The 20178-nt window shown below is 39.1% G+C and overlaps 1 protein-coding gene across 7 annotated transcripts in view; it reads right to left on the reverse strand.

Annotated features, from left to right (window-relative positions):
• The window catches only part of ARHGEF7 (Rho guanine nucleotide exchange factor 7), a 132766-nt gene that overhangs the window by 10049 nt on the left and 102539 nt on the right, over window positions 1-20178 (reverse strand). For 3 of the 7 annotated variants that reach the window (XR_014794688.1, XM_084879818.1, XM_084879821.1), the window contains exons 13-19: window positions 18347-18433; window positions 15881-15959; window positions 15545-15684; window positions 11964-12188; window positions 8734-8827; window positions 6486-6575; window positions 3285-3461 (exon numbers count right to left, since the gene is read on the reverse strand). Coding sequence is in view for 4 of the 7 variants with exons in the window: in XM_084879818.1 (XP_084735944.1) it covers window positions 3285-3461; window positions 6486-6575; window positions 8734-8827; window positions 11964-12188; window positions 15545-15684; window positions 15881-15959; window positions 18347-18433 (892 nt within the window). In the remaining 3 variants the exon portion in view is untranslated. Of the gene's footprint in view, window positions 1-387; window positions 1840-3284; window positions 4065-6485; window positions 6576-8733; window positions 8828-11963; window positions 12189-15544; window positions 15685-15880; window positions 15960-18346; window positions 18434-20178 lie in introns of those variants that run through there. The other 4 variants (XM_084879819.1, XM_084879820.1, XR_014794690.1 and 1 more) reach the window with 3 other exon arrangements.

Below are 20178 nucleotides of genomic sequence, written 5' to 3' on the forward strand. Positions count from 1 at the left end.
AAACTGACTTTAGTGTAAATAAAAAAGCATTAAAGTTGAGCTTTTTTTTTCTATTTATGTACACACACACATACACATACACCCCATTCCCTCCCCCCCCCCCCAAAAAAAAACACACACAAAAATGAGATGCTCAGTTCTGAAGACAAACCTCTCAGTGATTTAAAAATTAAAGAAAAATAGATGAAATAAAAATGTACAAGGGTGCCCCTGTATTGTTTAGAACATATTTAACCTAAGAAAGCATCTCCATTAAGGCAGAAAGAAAGTGTTCTATTGCCTGGCCTTTCTTTAGAAGACAACGTTCATGAGGACAGTCAAATCATATTAGACTGAAAACTATGCTACACCCCCTCCCCCATGTAACAAATATTAAAAGCCACAGGCTAGCAAATGCAAAATTTATTTCAACTGTACATAACAGATGTCTTTTTTTTTTTTTATAAAACAAACACTTCATTGCCATATGCAACCACAAACAATAACATGATACTGTACAATACAATGCAACATTCAGGTATACATCCAACTGAGTCTTTAAAGGGCAGTCACCCACTAAAAATGGCTTTCCCGTTCACAGATAAAAAGCACAATATATAAATTTTTTTCAGGTCTTATACCACTATATACACATTACTGTGTTTGGCAATTTTATGCAAAACACAATTAATATAAGTTATGTACTTGTGGCAAGTGTTAATTTAATGGGAACACCATTTAGGCCATTTGCAAAAGGGCCTGGTAATGGCTTAACCCTACTTTCTAGTCCAGATTCTTCACCCTTTCATTATAATACTAACTGTACACATAGATATTACAGAACTGTATAAGCATATAATACTATTTCAGCATGACTAAAGGTCCACTGAAGTAGAAATGTGGCCCTTTGGACGCCTATCACCACTGCCACACAAGAACTGTTTTCAGGCCTGTGGCACTACTACTTCCAACCAGGTCACAAGAGCTAATGGTGCCAGACATTCAAAACAAATCCAAACAAACAAAAAGCCAAGCTGTTATTGTGCAGTGATCTTAGCATCAACAAAAAATCATCGTCAAAATGGTTTTAACTGGTACAAACAGCAATGGGAACATGTCAAAACTTTGGTGTAAAGAAAATGAAACTCATTTAGACAACCCAAACGATAGTTGGTGTTACAGAAAAATCTAAGTGCAGCAACTGTACTTCAATTGTTGTGGTATATACAGCATATGACCCAGGCAACCCAAGTTTACTAAGGCATGGCAAGAGCATCGAGGCCAATGCACCAATTAGTCTCAAAGCAAACAAAAAGATGTTCTATTCATATCAGAAAAGGTGAATACTCTACGTAATATAAAACAAAATTGCTTCTAAATTTCTTGCATGATACTGAGTAAGCATATGAACTGTGTAAGTTATAGCTTTCCAAAAATTCCATTTGCTATTTGGCTGACTAAATATTAAACTCCATGTCTACTATGGGTTAATACTGAGCTCTAATTTTTTAAACTATTGCTCCTCAACTTTCTTATTTATACTAGTTGATATAAAAATATGAAATCTCCAGATGTCATAAGCTTGAAAACAGACAGATGCTTAGAATTATTGGTTTTCCCAATGACCCCATTGCATGCAGTGCTGAAGCTGTCTGGTTTTCTAAGCAATAAGCTACTGCCGGGAGTTCACTAGCACCTCTGGGCTTGTGAGCAACAGGACCCAGCTCCCAGGAAACAATGACATAGTGTATCAGAGTTGTCTCTGTGCAAACGAGATCAGAACACTGAATAACATGGGTTTGGCGAAGGAAGTATGGTGAGGGAAGAGAGAATTCACAGCCACCTGGAATTACAGCCACCCTGAAGAAAGGAAAAAATGTTATTCCCCATTTATTATGGCATCTTGTTTTCTGAAGCTGGTTTCAATGAATACTTAAAACACAACCTTAAGGTTCCATTTTAACACCAGATATAGCATGCATGGGAGAGAACACAGTTCCTTCCCTCTAGCAATGACCGGAGGTGGATTTGGATGCTACAACTGAATGCAACATGTCACATTCAGTTCTTTTTGAAGCAGAAATTAGTCTTGAGTGATGCCAGTGAAATCTCCTTACAACAAACCCCAGGAAAGTGGGGGAGTGCACCCCAATCTGAGCTTTCCTAATAAGTGAGTTACATGGCAACTCAGTAAGTCTTCAATAGACTCAGATACCCCATTACAATCAAGAATGAGGGTTACATAGGATAGGGTTGCTGTAAATGGAGTTTCACTGCAGCTAGTTGCTGAAAACAAGCAATGTGTCCATCACAGGCAGTATAAGTATGAATGTCAGGGTGAAGCCAGGCTGTGACTGAAGCCAAAGCACTCGCCTTTTTAAGTACACCAAATGCCTCTCTCTGAAAGCAATCTAATCTATACTTTCAGAGGCTCACTGCTTCCGAGTTTGGACTTTAAACCTTCGGTAGAGTGGCACAGGCTTGCTAAGTGCCATTTAAGAGAAATTATTCCAATTAAGGAAAGTTTGGTGTGATGACAGTGTCTGAATTCTGACAATAATTTGGACTTTGCAGAGGGAAACTCTCATCCCATGGGCAAATGGGGGCACAGAGAAGAGCACATGTGGCACACGGACAAGCACAGAGCTGTAGGGTGCAGACAAGCTTTTCTGTGCTGCCAAGGCCCCAAGCCCACACCAACACGTGGTTCTTCATGGTCGCCAAGTGCCCCCAGGAGTCCTCAGAACACGCAGTCTGAGCGAACTCTCAGTACTTTTGTGCATGCTTTTTTCTTCTCTCTCCACAGCTACTTCATCAGGGTGTCCATTATACATAAAAAATTTAGAATCCTGTATATAAGGCCAGAGTCTCCTCCGGGTTACTGGCACTTGGATCACAAACCTGTATGGTTTCAGTATAAAATATAAAAGTGTTCATATAGCTGTATCCAAGAAGAAATGAGACAATTGCTATACTGAGAATAAAAAAACCAAACCATTTTGGGCTATAAAACCACTACTACCCACTGAGAAAAGAACCCTTAGGTATAGGCTGTGTGAATTCACCATCTCCTTCAACAGTTAGTAAATAACTTCAAATGGATTCTCAAATTGGCAATTACGCCTCCACAAAATACAATGGGAATATCAGAAACGCTCTCAAAAGTTGTTAAAATATCACATAAAAGAGACAAGGAACAGCAAGAAAACATCTAAGAAAAGCAGGCTGCGATACAACAAGCATTTGTTAAGAAAGCTCAGAAGTGCATTAGTTCTGGTGAGAGATATATGAGCAACAGCTCTTACGAGATGTAGAACCCATTCTGTAACTATGGGCTGTCCATATACTGTCATAGTCAGAGTCTTCCGAGAGGTCTGAAGGCTCCAAACGAGAAAGGCTACTGCGACGACCCAAGGAGTCTAGACTTGATTGGTCATCATCAGCCAAGACGTGATTATGCATCAGGTCAGTGCCTTGCCATGCTAAGACGGGAGTGGGATGGAGTGACAGGTGTGACAGGCAAAGGTGAGATGAAAAGGAGAACGGACAGGAAGAGCCACAACCAAAAACATGAAAATAAAAGCAAAAGGTGATGGGAAAAGAAGGAAAAGAGAAAATACTGTTAAAAAAATGGCAACAATGTTCACTTCTCCTTATTTATGGCTGGGTTTTAATAACAAAGTTAGCACAACCCTTAGAATAAAACCAGAACAATTATTATTTAAATAAACCTAAAGCACAATATCATTTCCAAATTGTTCCTTTCTAAAAACATTGCTATTGAGCCCTCAGTTAAATCTTTTTCAAATTAAGCCCAGTACAAATGAATCCATAGACATTTTACAAGTAGCCAATGCTATTCCACGTTCTATTGACAAATAACCTCATTTAGTACATTATTTGTAAAAGGAACCATTTGTGTGGTTAATTAAAAATTGTTTCCTATCCATTAAGTGGATATTGAATGCAAAATAGTTTCAAAGGATTTTTGACTTACTTCTTCAGCTATCTCTTTGTCAGACTATAAATCATCAGAAGTCATCTTAATGATGGAGGTCTAAAACTTACCTTATGAACTATAACCACTGTAAAAATTTGAGAATGGAGAAAGGAATTAAATAGGGTCCGCTTCCCACTCATTGCCCCTTCCCCATCACCCTGCATCTCCTCTCCTTAGAGCGCTCAGCCAGTGGATATGGATGAAGTGGGAAGCCATGTCGGTTCAAATGTTATCTACCCTGATGCAGACCCTTTTACTGGCAGGAAGAGTGATATGAACTGGTAGTGCCACTATGTTAAAAGGACAAACAGAAGGAAGTGGGAGCAACAGGGGAGAACAGAAATAAGCCCATGAGTGGTTGGCACCTGTGAGCAATGACACTGGGCAGGCGGCTGTGCATGAGACAAGCAGGCTGGAATGGATCAGGGACAAAAGGTGCTGGAAGGAAACACTCAGTGGGAACCAGCGTGCCCTTCCGTAATGGGGAATGGCACAGACAGCAATCGCTGGTCCCATCCTGTTCCTGCTTCTGACCAAAGTAATTCTATTCCAAATCCATAGCATCCAGCAATATTCTAGTTTGGTTTCTTCAACTAAATACCTATAGTCTATGAAGGTCATTATCTCTTTGAGATAGAAATCAATACCAAAGATGTTTGGTTTGTAAATGGCATCTATCTAAATGTATACGGAACTGAGCTGAATTTTAGATAAGATGTATTATCTTGTCTTCACTAAACATTCAATACGAAAAGGGCTGCTTTCAACTCTGATCCCATTTCCAAATGTGTTAAGGATATCACCTTTCTAGTGCAAAGAATCAATTTCCCCTATCTAACCTGTTCTTAAGAATGTTTGGGTAAGGCCATATGTGACTGTGCATATGAGCTGGCTCACAATATCCGTTAAATATAAAAATCAATATATTATCCAATGCTTTTCTTGTGCAGGAGAAAAGAAACACATAATAAAAGCAACGAGATAAAGAATGATCTGCACAAACAATGAGCCATGCCTTTGAGGCAGCCAGAAGCAGCAAGGCCTCAGGCACATCACAGGCACTCACTGTCTCTTGGATGAAGAAATGCAGCGCCCACAAAAAACACATAAAGCTCCTCTTACCCAGTCTAGTCACCTGAGGCTATCAGGTTAAAATTTTATTTCAAATAACTGAAGTTGAGATGAGTAATTCTTTAACAACTCAAATTCAAAACCAAAAAATTATGACCACATTTTACATCCCATTATTTATAACACAATCTCATCAAATATATGAAACTTAAATGACAATAATCTGGATTTACAAATGATTGCCTGATTTTATGCATATGCACTCAACGTTCAGACTTTTCCATTTCTATTCCTTCTCTACTGGCTAGTCACTACAAAAGAAGTCTTAGTGTCACAGGTGGGATATGTAATGTACTGACCACAAAGAAGTTTCTAGATGATCTGCAGATGCCACTTGGGGTTTAACCCTATTAGCCCTATCTTCATCTTTAACAAACGCTAAGGCAGTTGAAATTCTCTTTCCCACTGTCCCCCCCATCTTAAGTTTAAAAACAGGACAGGACACTGATTCTAATCACCATACTAGAGGTAGTGAAAATGAAGGAGAGATAAGTGATTTGTCAAATGTCAGGGTGGAAAGAGAACCAAAAATAGAAAATTGAATAGAAACTAGTTTTTATGCCAGAAATAATACATAAACCATCGAGTTCTTAAAAAATAAAAGCCCTAAGAAACAACAGTACAGGATACCCTGTGATGCTTGTGGCCCTAGCACCAAAAGAGTGTAAACTTGTCCCTTTTCTTCTGAACAAATCACAAACTTTACTCCACCTACCCCACCCTTCACTGTGTTGCACTCACCCTCAAATGCTGGGGAAGTTTAAAAAAAAAAAAAAAAAAGGCCCCCTTTTATTGTTCTCACAATAGATTAAGATTGTTTTCATTTAAGACACTATGCATAAGATGCAGGCAAATTCAGTGGCACTGAAATCTAATGAATTGATTGGTGTCTATTTTCAAAAATTTTAAAATACAATCATTTAAAAAAAAAAAAAAAAGGAAGTGGACTAAAGGAAGCCTTGTTCTAGATTTATATTTTTAACAATTGTAAAAAGCTAATAATAAAATCCCAATACCACACCAATAGTTTAAATAGGTTAAATAACTGAACTGAATAAATCTTCTGCTGATATATAAATACATCTTCTCTAAGCTTCATAAATTCTGGCAGCACCTTATACTTAAAGGCTTTCCAGTAGAACCTTCTCTAGAAATCAGTTATTTACTGACAGCTCAGACCCTTTCAATGATGTAGGGATGTCAGGCTCAAGCTATTCTATACCTGACTAGACCACAGAAGCAGCACTCACTAAGGACCCTTCACGCAGCACACAGAGGAGTTGTGCACAGGACCCCACAGCCCAGTTTCCTTCCCACTGTGATTTACAAAAAACCCGAACCACCAAAATTTCCAGTACATTACTGTAAAACTTACTTGAGTTAAGTGTTTGCCGTGTTTTGGCGCTTGTGCAGTAAGCTTCAATGACTTTCAGAATCTGTGCGTCTTCTTCCAAAGCAGCTGTGCCTGTCAAGACATAACAACATGGCACAATCGAACTAAAAATGACAAGTACAACAGGTCACATCTAAAAATAACTACTACAATTAAGTAGAGAAATGTGAACTCATCAACTCAACCAAAATGATGACAATCAAGATAACCCCTCCTTTTATTTTCTTGTCAGATAACTGTTTTCCAATATTTACAAAATTACATTGAATAGAATTTTTAATTATTTAAAAGTATTTCTTGTCTGCAGCATATTGACAAAAGATTAATATATCCTCATTACATGTTATTTTACTAATCCAGAAGAAATATTCCATATCCTGAAATTGAAAAAAAAGGCAAGAACTAGAAACAAGCATTTCACACACAAAAAGTATGGTAACAAAAAATAGTCAATCCCACTAAGAAGTGAGAATTAAAACAAAGAATCAGGTTTTTCACATACCAAACTGATAACAAGTGAAAAAGCTGACAATTCTCAATGTTGATATGGATAGCGGAGAGAAAAATCTTCCCTCCATCCACAACTGGTAGGAATGAAGACAGGCGATATGACCACATTTATCAGAGGCTTTACAAAGAACATTTCTAATGATCCACAAATTCCTACTAGAGATTTCATCTAAGAAATTTATAAGGCACAATCTAAAGCTTGAAGGTATCATTCCAGAGCTCTTCCTTAAGCTATGGATTATTCCAGACACTGGCTTCACTCTCAGAGAACAGAATCTTCCAGACTAACAGCACCTAATGGTACTAGTCCAAGCACAGAGCCTCCCATCCAGCCTCACCTCACACTTCATATGAACCTAGGATTAAATTGTTTCTCTGGTTTGTTTTCCTAGATTTTCTAACATAATATTTGGGTATTTTAAAAATATATATATTTTTATTGATTTCAGAGAGGAAGAGAGAGGGAGAGATAGAAACATCAATAATGAGAGAGAAAACATTGACCTGTTGCCTCCTGCACATCCCACATTAGGGATCAAAAGCCTGCAACCTGGGTATATGCCCTGACTGCAATTGAACCGTGACCTTCTGGTCCATAGGTCGACGCTCTACCATTGAGCCATGCTGGCCAGGCTGGACAAATTTTTTAAAAAGCTCACCTACTATATTAAAAATGTAAGAAGAATGGAAATGAAATAAGTTGCACAATAAACCTTCAATATCATTTTATGATAGTAACACAGATATATATATACACAAAAGAAGCCAAATAGTCCCTACTGAAAAATAAAATCCATATGAAGAGTTTAAGAACAATTGAGAAGCTGACTTAAGTTTCACTAATTGGGACCAATCAATTAACAGATTTCTCATAATAAGATCCATAACAAGCTTCTCTCTTAGGAGTAAGAAAGATAACATTTAACTATCAATTTCAGGAGGTGTTGCAAGGTAACTTCCAGAGACAGGCCATTCCCTCTGTGCAGCTAATGTAACTGGATTATTTTCAGACATGGGCAAGTACAGTGGTTTCATCCTCAGTGCCACGAAAGCATTATGAAGCCAGAAAGGGCCTGGCTTCCCTGAGGAGGCTGAAGAAGGTAAACATTTTCTATGTGGCACAGACTAATAACTAGAAAATCTCCTCTGATTCTGAATGTAACAAAGGTTAAAGTAACTTACAGAATTATGATGTGACTTTAAAGGAGTCAGATTTACTTAGTACATGCTGTGCACAGGCACTAGTTACCCAGTGGTTGATACAGATAAAGTTTCTCCTTTAGCCCTAGAAAAACCCTTGGTTTTCTTATTACCTCCTGGTCCTTCTGCTAGTTCCTTTCCTACCTCATCATCTAAGACTCGACCCTTTTTCTTCTTCTCTGTCTATTCAATCTCACAGCTTGAGAAACCACCTAAGCACAGAGAACAACTCTGAAATTCTCACCACTAGTCCAAACCTTCCTCTGGCCTCAGAGTCCTGTCCCATCACAGTCCCTACAAGCTGAAAGCCTCACTCCCTCCCACAAGCCCCGCGTCCAATCCAACAGCACACCACCAGTGAGTCTTTCCTGCAGAGGTTTGTCACTCTTGCTGCTCCAACCATTTCCTTTGGCAATACCCCGACTTGTGTTTGCAGTCTTTGAGAAGCCATCTCCCTCTCCCAGGCACGCTGTGCTGTGGGGTGTGAGGCAGACCTTTGCCTCTGTGCACACAGACTCACTTTTCCTCAGCGCAAACTCTTCGTCTGAAGGCTTCCGCTCTGGTTTACGCTTAGGTAGCAACTTTTTCATGGTCTTGGGACTCTTACTAAGATCCTAAGGGGAAAAAAAGAGAGGAAAAAATGCTGACAATTTCCAACGGCAGTAATTTTTACTGACATATCAGTTAAGGGTCACTGTAAAGGTGTAAAATATTAAATCACCATAGCCATTCACTGTTAAAAGTTTCCTACTTTTCTCATATTTTGATTTTTTTGCCAGCAGCGGAGCATTAATTTAAAATCAATACTAGGACAATAGCTGATAATGTTACTTGGGTCCGTCAGCACTGTCACACACTGCGAGGGGAGGCAGGCAGCCTCTGGAGAGAAAAGGACAGCTGGCTAGCGTGCGCACAGAGATCCATGCACGCTACTAATTCTGGCACAGACCCATCTGCTCCGCTAACTAGAAAGAGATGAGAAAACTAAGGCTGTTTTTTAAATTTTTAATTTGAGAGGCAGAGAGAGAAACATCAACTTGTTGTTCCACCTATTTATGCACTCACTGGCTGATTCTCGTATATGCCTTGACAGGAGATAGAACCCATTAACCTTGGCTTATTGGGGAAAACGCTCTCATCAACTGAGCTATCTGGCCAAGGCCCAGGGCTACTTTTATTATTGCCATTAATCCTCACCTGAATATATTTTTCCATTGATTTTTTTTTTTTTTTTTTTTTTTTTTTTTTTGAGTGAGGGATAGAGAGAAAACATCAATGTGAGAGAGACACATTGATTGGTTGCCTCCAGCATGCACCCTAACCAGAGCCAGGAATCGAGTCTGCAATCATGGTACGTTCCCTTGATTGGAATCAAACTGGGACCCTTCAGTCCCTGGGCCAATGCTCAATACTCTGAGCCAAACTGACTAAGGCCCCAGGGCTATATTTAAAGAAAGGCTAAGTAAAAAAAAAATAAGTCCCTTAGGAAAATATTTGAAGCCTTAGGGAGAAGAAAATGGATTAAAATAGATCATTCTATCAGCCTTGAGCACAGATGGAAAGAGATGAGAAATGGCTCTCTAGGGCATGTTAACACTAGTTCAGAGCTATGTTCATAATGTAATGGTCCACCTCTTACCTCTACAGCACAACTTCACAAACTGTGCAGAAGATGAAGGTGAAAAACAGAGCAGGAAGAAGTCCAATGGAGTGGGCTTAATTGTCAAGTATGTATTAAATTATCAGTATTATTTAAGTTATATAAACCATTTGTGAATCTTACAATGAGAAACCAAGACTCTGAAGGTGACATGTGCTATGGGATGAGTCAGATAAAAGCACAGAGGGAACAAAGCTTGATGTTTAAAGGTATTTCTTCAAAATATTTTCCGTAAAAATATACATTTAAAAACTCTTAAAAACACAGCAGAAATGAGCTCACAGAGAAATAAACATGGCATGTGTTCGGTGGCTTCCATACTCAAAGCAGACATGAGACTCCTGGCGGCGCACCAGACAAGGCAACCACCACACGTGCAGAGGACACAAATCCACACACATCGTGCACCCAACTCCTCAACGCAGGCGAGGCTGGCTGCTCCACTCTTTGCCATACTCAGTAAGATTTCTTTTCACTGAGTGTGTGAGGTGCTCAGTAACACTGTACAATACCTAAGGGTGTGAAACCTCTCCTACAATATGGGGTCCAGCAAAGCAACTGTAGCCAGACTTACCCACACCAGAGGCTCAGGTTCACTGCCACACCTCTCCCCTTGCCTTTCTGTACCTTTGCTTAACACTTTTATCCCAATTTTCCTCCTCAATAATTAAATCTCCACCAGTGCTTACCTGCACTACTTGTAATCACTGAACTATAATAGGTGATAAATAAAGATCATCAACATTCTTTAAGGAACTGCCCATGATGAAGACATTTATGACTTGGGCATATAACCCCCATCAACAAGACATTTATCAAAAAATTCAGATTTCATTAAGAACAAAAAATTTAAAGAAATTCTAATAATTTATGTAGCACTTTTCTAGGTATCTTAAAATTTTTAGAACTGCTAGAGAGGATTAAGGGAGGGTCTGCTCCAGATCTTTGGCAAATTCAATCTCTGACTGGATGTGGAGACTCATATCAGGCAATAGTGTTTCACCACGCTCACACTCACATTCACACTCACACTCACACTAATGATAATCATAACAGTGATAACCACACTCACTCAGAATAATCATAGTCACATGCTCACATAATAAATACATGCATTCTCACACTCTACCCGTACTCATACTCAGGCTAATACAATAACCACACTCACGCCCCTACTCACCATCCTGACCTACACTCATGCTCATTACAACCACACAGACACTCATAATCACATACTCTCCCTCACAGTAACGACACTCACACTCACAGTAACCACATCCACATTCACGATGACCATACTGCCAACTCACACCCAAGCTCATGCTCATGATAACCATACTCATTCACGCCGCTCACACTCATGATAACCAACTCTCATCATTTCAATTATCTAGCTTCCTCGAGTGCTAACCCTTCTCGAATGCAATTCTCAAAACCTTTCCTTTCCTCATCAAAGCAGGTTTATTGTATAAAAACCTAGCATGAAAGTGCAGGAAACTGTTAACATTTATGGTTGGGAATCATATTTTAACTGTACAAAATACTGGATTAAAAAGGAAAAAAACAACATGCATGATGACCTCTTACACAAAGAGAAAAGCTGTCTTAACTTTCATTTTTTTATTTGTAAATGTAGGGTTCCTGGGCAAGATCTCAAACTTGGAAAAGGATCCTAAGAAAGGCACAACAGAAGAGCACGCAGAAACATTGAGCCCCATCACGACTGGAAGCTGAAAGTCATTTCAGACTCAGCTAGAGGCCCAGAGGAAGCCCATGGAAGCTTCTGATTCCTCAAGGTAGGACCATGGTGAGCACAGAAAAGGACATGCAGGGCACAGAGAGGGCCAATGTTGCACTAACCCACCCACCCCCATGAGGGTCTCCACAGCCTCCCCGGCCGCTAAACAGAAGGAAATGACAAAAAAGGAAAGGCAGACCCTTCACAGTTCAAAGAAGCTGAGCTGCATTCTTATGTCAGAGGCAGAAATTCGTGATTTTCCATTATTTCTGAATTTACTGGAATGAAGCACAGCACAACCAACCTGACACGTCCAAATGTCAGGTCATGCTCATTTTCACTCAGACCTCACCTCCTTGTAGCAGAGAGCAGCTGAGGGCCGGAGGGGAGGTGCGGGTCGCAGACAGCTCAGACTCCATGGCTTCGAGGTCTTCGGAGGCTCCAGGGGCCCCCAGTTGATGGTCGTGTGTGGGGTGCCATGGTGGGAGGGGTGGGGCAGTGTATGGTAGGCAGGCGTCAGTGGCACCGACTTGCTGTCTGCATGCTTGCTGGATGGCGTGACTGAATGGGTGGGGAGCTACCCAAGGAAAAAAGAACAAGAAAAAGCAAAAAAAGAACATTCACCATCAAAGAAACCTCAATTAAATACACTCAGTCCCACTAATTTTTAAAAATGTACCCAATGAAATAACCTCCTCCTCCCCCTATTATCATTTCTCCACGCAGTTAGACTCTGCGGTGCCCCAAAGATTCTAGATTCTGCTTCAGGCTGCGGCCAAGCTTGGGCTAGGAGGCAGCAGGATGTTGGGGACCTAAGACCCGGACAACACTCCATCACCACCTTTATTTGCCATGGATTAACATTTGCAAAAAGGTATTTCACTTAATAAATATATAATATATATATATATATATATATATATATATATATATATATATATTTTATTGTTTTTTATTTTTATTATTAATATTTTATTAATTTTTTTTTTTTTTTTTTTTTTTTACACAGAGAGGAAGGGAGAGGGAGAGAGTTAGAAACATAAGGTACAGTATACCTCACTAGGAGCAAGCAAGATTATGTAGAAGGTAATCCTCCCCAGTCAGCTGTTATTCAGTGCCTGTGATTTAGGAGTGGGCAAAGCTGGGACCTGACCCCAGGTTTTGTTTAATGCAAGAGTGGCACAGCCAGGCACACCTCTGTTGATAGCTGTTATTGTGTTACAGAGATCATATTGCCTGTAATGCTAAAAATATTTACTTCCTGGTTTTTTTTATAGGGAAAAGTTGACATTCATTGGAGTAAAACAAATTATTTTATTAACTTTATTCAATTTCTCAGAAGACATGATCACTGGGGTTTATATTACTGGAAAACCCATCACAGGACAATTAAATGAGAAAATGTTAAATAAATTAATTCAAAATTAGCCAATGACCTCAAATTAACCCAAAACTATAGATACGTTTGCTTAACAGGAGCAAGAGCTGAGTGGTTCTGTGGTCTGGAAACCTGAGTGAAGCCATTATTAGAAAGTTCAACAAGCCTAGCCCGTGTGAGTCAGTGGTTGAGCATCGACCCAGGAACCAAGCAAAAGGATTCCAGATCAGGGCACATGCCTGGTTACAGGCTTGATCCCCAATAGGTGTATACAGGAGGCAGCCAATCAATGATGCTTTCTCATCACTGATGTTTTTCTTTCTCTCCACCCCCCCAACACCCCGCCGCGCGCGCGCGCGCACGGACACACACACACACACACACACACACACACACTGTCCCCTCTCTCTCTGCTCCCTTCCTCTCTGAAATCAATAAAAATATTTTTTCTAGCCCTAGCTGGTTTCGCTCAGTGGATACAGCAAAGGTCCACAGACTGAAGAATCTCAGGTTCGATTCTGGCCAAGGGCACATGCCTGCATTGAGGGCTCGATATCCAGTGGGGGGGGGCATACAAGAGGCAGCTGATCAATGATTCTCTCTCATCATTGATGTTGTTTTCTCTCTCTCTCCCTTCCTCTCCAAAATCAATAGAAAAAATATATATATTTTTAAAATATATTTTATTGATTTTTTACAGACAGGAAGAGAGAGGGATAGAGTTAGAAACATAGATGAGAGAGAAACATCAGATCAGCTGCCTCCTGTACACCCCTCATTGGGGATATGCCCGCAACCAAGGTGCATGCCCTTGACCTGAATCGAACCCGGGACCTACAGTCTGCAGGCCGATGCTCTATCCACTGAGCCAAACCGGTTTTGGCTAGAAAATATATATTTTTTTAAATTTCTTTAAAAAAAAAAAAAAAAAAAAAAAGCTGAACAATATTTGAAACACATATTTAAAATAAGAAAACCCTGGCTCTAGCTGATGTCACCATATTTAAGAACAGAAAAACAAACTTTCTGCAGAAACCACAGGCCTGTCCTGGTGTGTGCATCAGTGCTTGTCATTTGTTACACAACTACTATAAATTTTCTTCAAACAAATAATTCACTAAAGAATAAAATTATGCAAAAAATATCCCTTCTAGAAATAATGTAGTAGTAATATTTGGTGGTGTTTCTCCTTCCTCAAAAAATCAAGAGGCATGCTTTGTGTTAAAATTAGAATATTATTCAAGCTAGATATGGACAGAACACAGGGAGAACACACAATTCCCCAAAAATAAGCTCCCTAAGAAGACAAATTTCAAAAGCCTGTATGTGAGGAACAGCACCATTCATAGAGTGGGGACTTAAACACACACATACATACATGCCTTTGGAATAAATTTAGTACCATGAAACCTAAGCATTTTAGTATTTTTTAAAGTATGGAGAAGTTATAAATGGCAGAGTCATTCAAAATGACATATCAGCTAAAGGAAATGAGCAGTTTTAGCCTCCAAACTGTTGAGAGATTTCGAGTAAGATGTTAATACCATGACCAGAATGCTATATTACAGCCACCCTTCCTGAGCTAAACCTTTAATGCCAAGGTTAATGAATGCAGAAGTGAACAACATGGGAGGAAACGTCCTGACAAAGATCATAACAATCTAAGGATGTGAGAGAAACCTACAACTGGAAATGCTATGTAATCATAAGTCATTTGTAAAAAGGTGTGATGACAAATGATGCAATATCTTAAGTGGAAAAAAAAAACAAAAAAAAAACAATAAAGTTTTTAAAAGTGACATTTTGGCTCAGTGGATGGAGTGTCGGCCTGCAGACTCAAGGGTCCCAGGTTTGATTCCAGTCAATGGCATGTACCTTGGTTGTGGGCACATCCCCAGTAGGGGGTATGCAGGGGGCAGCTGATTGATGTTTCTAACTCTCTCTCCCTCTCCCTTCCTCTCTGTAAAAATAAATAAAATAAAATATATTTTAAAAAATAGATAAATAAATGAATGAATGAATGAATGACACTTCGGTACTGATCTATTTTGAAAGGTTTACACATATCTAAAAAACCAACAAGCTGAGCTGTTGAACTTTTCTAAGTAGAAGTGGATTTCTTAAAATCAAAATAATGAGTCAAAAATTACTACATTTTAATGCCTTCAATATGAATCTGGTCCTTTTTATCATATTTATTTTTTGATGAAACAAAATAAATACAGTTAAAGTTCTCAGAAAAAGCAGTCTTCAAGTTTCAGTTGAAAACCCCAGTACCTTACTCGCTGAGGCCCCTCTGAGCACGGTAGCAGACTCCTGCCTGAGTGCCACTGACTGTATGTGACAAAGCACAACCTAGGGCTGTTTCACAAGTGTGATCACTGTGAAGCCATTCACTACTCAGTGGAAATAAGCAAATGTTTGCAGAGAAGTAGAAGGCAAGTACTGTGCATTCTTGATCCAGATACTGATAATGCTTTAAATTACTTGACCACTTGTAAACTCAACCAAAAGCTGACTCTTTCAGTTTGGAGACAGAAGTATGGGGTCCTTACAGTATGAGACGGCACAGAATGAGGCTTAATGGGGGGATTGCTGACAGATGTGACTTTCGTTTGCTTCTGTAGATGGTCCACCCATTCATGGAGATCCTGCTGGTTGTTACATGACACTAATATCCGCTCAATCATGCTCCCTAAAAGAGATGAGAAAAACGGGCTGAAATTGGAAAATTGGTAGAAAGCACACACATACACATACACACACCCAGAGTTAAATTCAACAGCGTTAAACACAGCCCTCTGAAATAATCAAGCAAGAATCTGCACACAGATGGTAAGCTGCCTCTCATCACCATGACAAATAGCATCCACAAAGTTTTTGCCTATCACCTGATATTTCAAATGCATTTCTATGATTTTCACTGTCCTCAATCTTTGTGATTGTCATTCCTGTCGTTGGTAGCTTTCCCTAAAAAAGAGCCCCCCCACAAAAAAAAAACACAATTAGTGCTTTTCTAGTAAAGAAGGTACCGTTATTAAACACTAAATAATTTTAGAAATGGCAGAGTAACTGCATTTGTAAACCACAAAAGCTGTCTTTGTTTGTACCAGAAACATATGTATAACATAAAAAAGACTCTAGCTCTATCTCAAATAAGTAATCATAATACTATAATCAACAAACTGAGCCCCAACAAAAAGGTACAGAGGAGCAAAATAGAACACAAATAAATTCCAACTGATGAGTTACTCTAAACATAAATGTGAGGACACAAAAACATTACATATTATGATTTAAAAAACACATTAGAGTCTATGGTAGCTATGTTAAATGACATGTTTATGGAAAGGAAGCACAGATTTGCCTCATAAAGAAATGTAGAGAAAGTTTCATGTTTGAAGGCAAAATAGGGGGAAATTGGGGAGGAATTGTACAAATTACACTTGATTGTCCACCAGACAGGAAGCCAACAACTGTGCTGAGCACTGCACAAAATGCAGAAAACAGCAGCCAACCTGACCCATTTTGAAAACGGAGGACTTGGAGCTAAAACCAGTTTGGCTCAGTGGATAGAGCGTCAGCCTGTGGACTGAAAGGTCCCAGGTTTGATTCCGGTCAAGGGCATGTACCTTGGTTGCGGGCACATCCCCAGAAGGGGGTGTGCAAGAGGCAGCTGATCGATGTTTCTCTCCCACTGATGTTTCTCTCTATCCCTATCTCTTCCTCTTTGTAAAAGATCAATAAAATATGTTTTAAAAAAAGAAAGAAAAAGAAAAAGGAGGACTTGGGAACCAAAACAGAAAATGCTACTGGAGAGACACCAGAAAAGGACTGCAAATAGCCAGGCAGGATATTTGGTCCTATCCAAAACATCACCGAGACATCTGGTTCAACCAAAAGGTGCTTGAAACTTGTTCCTGACAAAAAAAAAAAACGGTCCATCCTTAAGAAGACATCATGGGTTCAAACAGCCCACACCACTTATTTTCACTTTTGGTTTACAGGATTAATACACAAAAAGTTACCATGTTTTATTGATCCAATGACTGTGTTGTGGCTATATGGTTAATGACCACCTTTCTTGCCTGGGTAGCCTAGCTGGTCATAGCACATGGAGTTAAGTACGTGGGCTGGTGTAGACCAATCGTCTCCATGGATATACTATGGAACCTGGTAATCAACCAAGTCTTTAGGAAAAATCTACCAGTGTCTGGGGTCAAGTCCTGTGAAGGACTCTCTCAGCACCTCCGAAAGTAGTTCTCAGCAAGGTATGGGGAAAGGAAGGGCTGTCCTGCAGAGGACACCGGCAAAGTCGCAGAGATGTGGGTGCTCCTGATACCTATAGGGAAGCAGGCAGAAGTGCTGCCGAACATCCTCCTACAGCTCATGCAACTAGAACGATCCAGTCCACTGAGAAAGCCTGTTCTGACGTTCGGTAGTGACATTAACCAGCACTTGGTCCTCCTAGGGTCAGGTGAATTTGAAAAATGCTGTATTCTGCACACTCCTTTCCAAGATTCATAATGCACAGAAGTGTATTAGTAGCTTTGAGAAGTCCTACAGAAATAAAGCTGTGAGACTGCTTTTAACCTAGTAAATCAACAGCAAGGAACAGAATGTTCCAGTTACTGCTAGATTTAATGCTTTTTAATGACTCTCAAAGCCAGAAATAAATATTCACAATACATAGGTCACAGCTCTCAGAGAGGGACACCTCCCAGGAAACTGTGCAGAGTGGGAAAACGGGTCCTACATGTGGCGTGAGGTCTCCGTGACACATCAATGCCAACATCCAGAGCCAACTCACCAGCCTGGTCTTCCATAGGGGCCTGGCCTGACCCAAAGGGAAACTTCTGCTTCCTCAGGTCAGAGGAGGGCCCCACCTCAGTCTCATGTATGAAACATGAAGCCAGAGAGAGCTGACAAGAAAGGACTCTGCTTTTTGTTTATCGGGGTCACCTAACAAAGCAGGAGCTGCCAGTTTGAGGGAACCCAAGTAGCTGCTATATCTAAACATCTGCTCAGAAACAGACTTACAAATCAAGAGGTATTGTTTTTTTGGGTTTGTCCATATAGATTTGCTTTATCAACTTATCTTGCACCTCAGGATCTGTGTCCTTAGAGACAGTTCTGTAAGTTTCATTTGTTTCCTTTTTTTTTTTGCTTAGGATTAATACCAGGATGTTTTACACAGACAGGAGATGTATGCACATATTTGAATGTGTAACACTATACACATAACACTTCACACAACACATAAATAGGAACAGCTACTATTTAAGGAAAATATTCAAAATATGCCTGAAAATGATTCTCAGATACACAATAAAAAATAAATTTAAAAAGTGTTTTACCTGATAGATAAAACCACTCATCCTGGGACTGGCAGACAACATTAGCAAAATATTTGGGAAGAGTAGAAGATATCTTTCATTCTTTTCCTAATATAAAAGAATAAACAAATTCAAAAATATATTTATAGAAGTGAGAACAAATATTTAAATTAAATCTTCTGAAACATTATACTGTATTTTCCATTTAGGTATTTCTACCAAATTAATTAGGTAAATTAAATGGAAACAAAATTAGAATCATTATTAGACTCACAAGAAGCCCATGTAACATCTTTTTTAAAATTTGGTTAAGGGATCTAGCTCTGCCATTAACTCTTTTTAATTAGTCTAAAACTTTATTTTTGTGATTGAGGAAAAAACCCACAAAAGAACTTGTAAAACTTTGTGGGAGAGGGGAAATAGGTGGACCCCTCATACTAAAAAGTGGGTAAAATAAAATGTTAAAATCAATTTTCATCTATTAATAATTGCTGGCACTTGCCTCGAACTCCTGATATATCAATTTAATGTTGTTTGCATTCATCACATAAACTTATTCTAGTGTATATGAAAGGCTTAAAAGCATTATTTATGTGTTAAAAATCATTCACTCCATAAGGTAAGTAAAAGCCCCGAGACCACAACTAAAGGACCAAAATTCCCAGAACCTAAAAGGAGACACACAAGGAATGTGCAGATAGCCTTTGTCACAAGTTGCCATCTAACCACTGCCCACAAAAGCGAAATGCTACGAGGAAGCAGTGTCTCCAAGTAGACTTCAGAACACCAGCCACATGTAAAGTGCCTTGAAAAAGACATTCTATACTCTAAAGAAGTTTTTGAAAAGTACTTAATTATATTCCCCTCCTTTTTCTATTTCCTTTTTTTGTTAATCCTCACGGGAGGATGTTTTTTCCATTGATTTTTACAGAAAGTGGAATAGAGGGAGGGAAAGAGGGATATTATTATCTTTTCAGTCATCATTATAACTTTAAATCTTTTTTTGTGTGTGAATGTTCTCTAGATCTAATATTATAAAGAAAACACTGAGAAATGTTTCTATAGATTTTTAAAGTAAAATTTAAAAGTGCATAACTAAAAAACAAGAATTAAGAATTGAGGGGTTTTTTTGTTTGTTTTTAATCATTGTAGTCTATTAGAAAGTCATGATTTCTTATGATACCCAAATTAACACCAAGTGAGCTGATATCATTTTCGAATTTCATAGGCAGGAAGGAATGTGCACTGTGAGTACAAGTTCCACTTTTCTTACTGTCCTAAGAATTCCATGTTAGAAATGGTTAGTTAGCATATTTTGATCCTGATGGTAATTTTTTACAAAGGTAGAATAGAATTCATAAAGAGGTACTACCTTGGTGATCCAATGAACATGTAACTTGTGAATACTGAAATACAAACTGTGTGGGGATAGCACAAGGATCTGGTATCATCTCTCACTTAAACCAAACCTGTAAGATAACTGTGATTCCCATAAGCAAATGCCAATTAGTATTAGATAAGAGAAAAGTATAATGATCTAACCATGGAAAGCAGTACATTTCCTGGAATGGCAGTGTTGGTAAGAAGTCCACGACCAAAAGCACATATTTCTCTACGGCAGACATTTGCCAAACTGGACTACTAACGAGGCATCGAAAATCCTCTCTGGACACCATCTCTTAGTTGACATTGATACAGACTTTGATCATAACTGCTCTTGGCTGCATCTTAACTGGTCAAGTAGTCCATAGCCAGCTAAGCCTTGCTAACATACTGGGAACCAATTTTATATTTGGCAAGGACAAAAAGTAGACAGACTTTTTATTTTTACAAGCTAGGAGTCCTATTAAAAT

This window comes from Pipistrellus hanaki (genome assembly GCF_964339955.1).
Source record: "Pipistrellus hanaki genome assembly, chromosome: 3".
NCBI classification, from domain to species: Eukaryota; Metazoa; Chordata; class Mammalia; order Chiroptera; family Vespertilionidae; genus Pipistrellus; species Pipistrellus hanaki.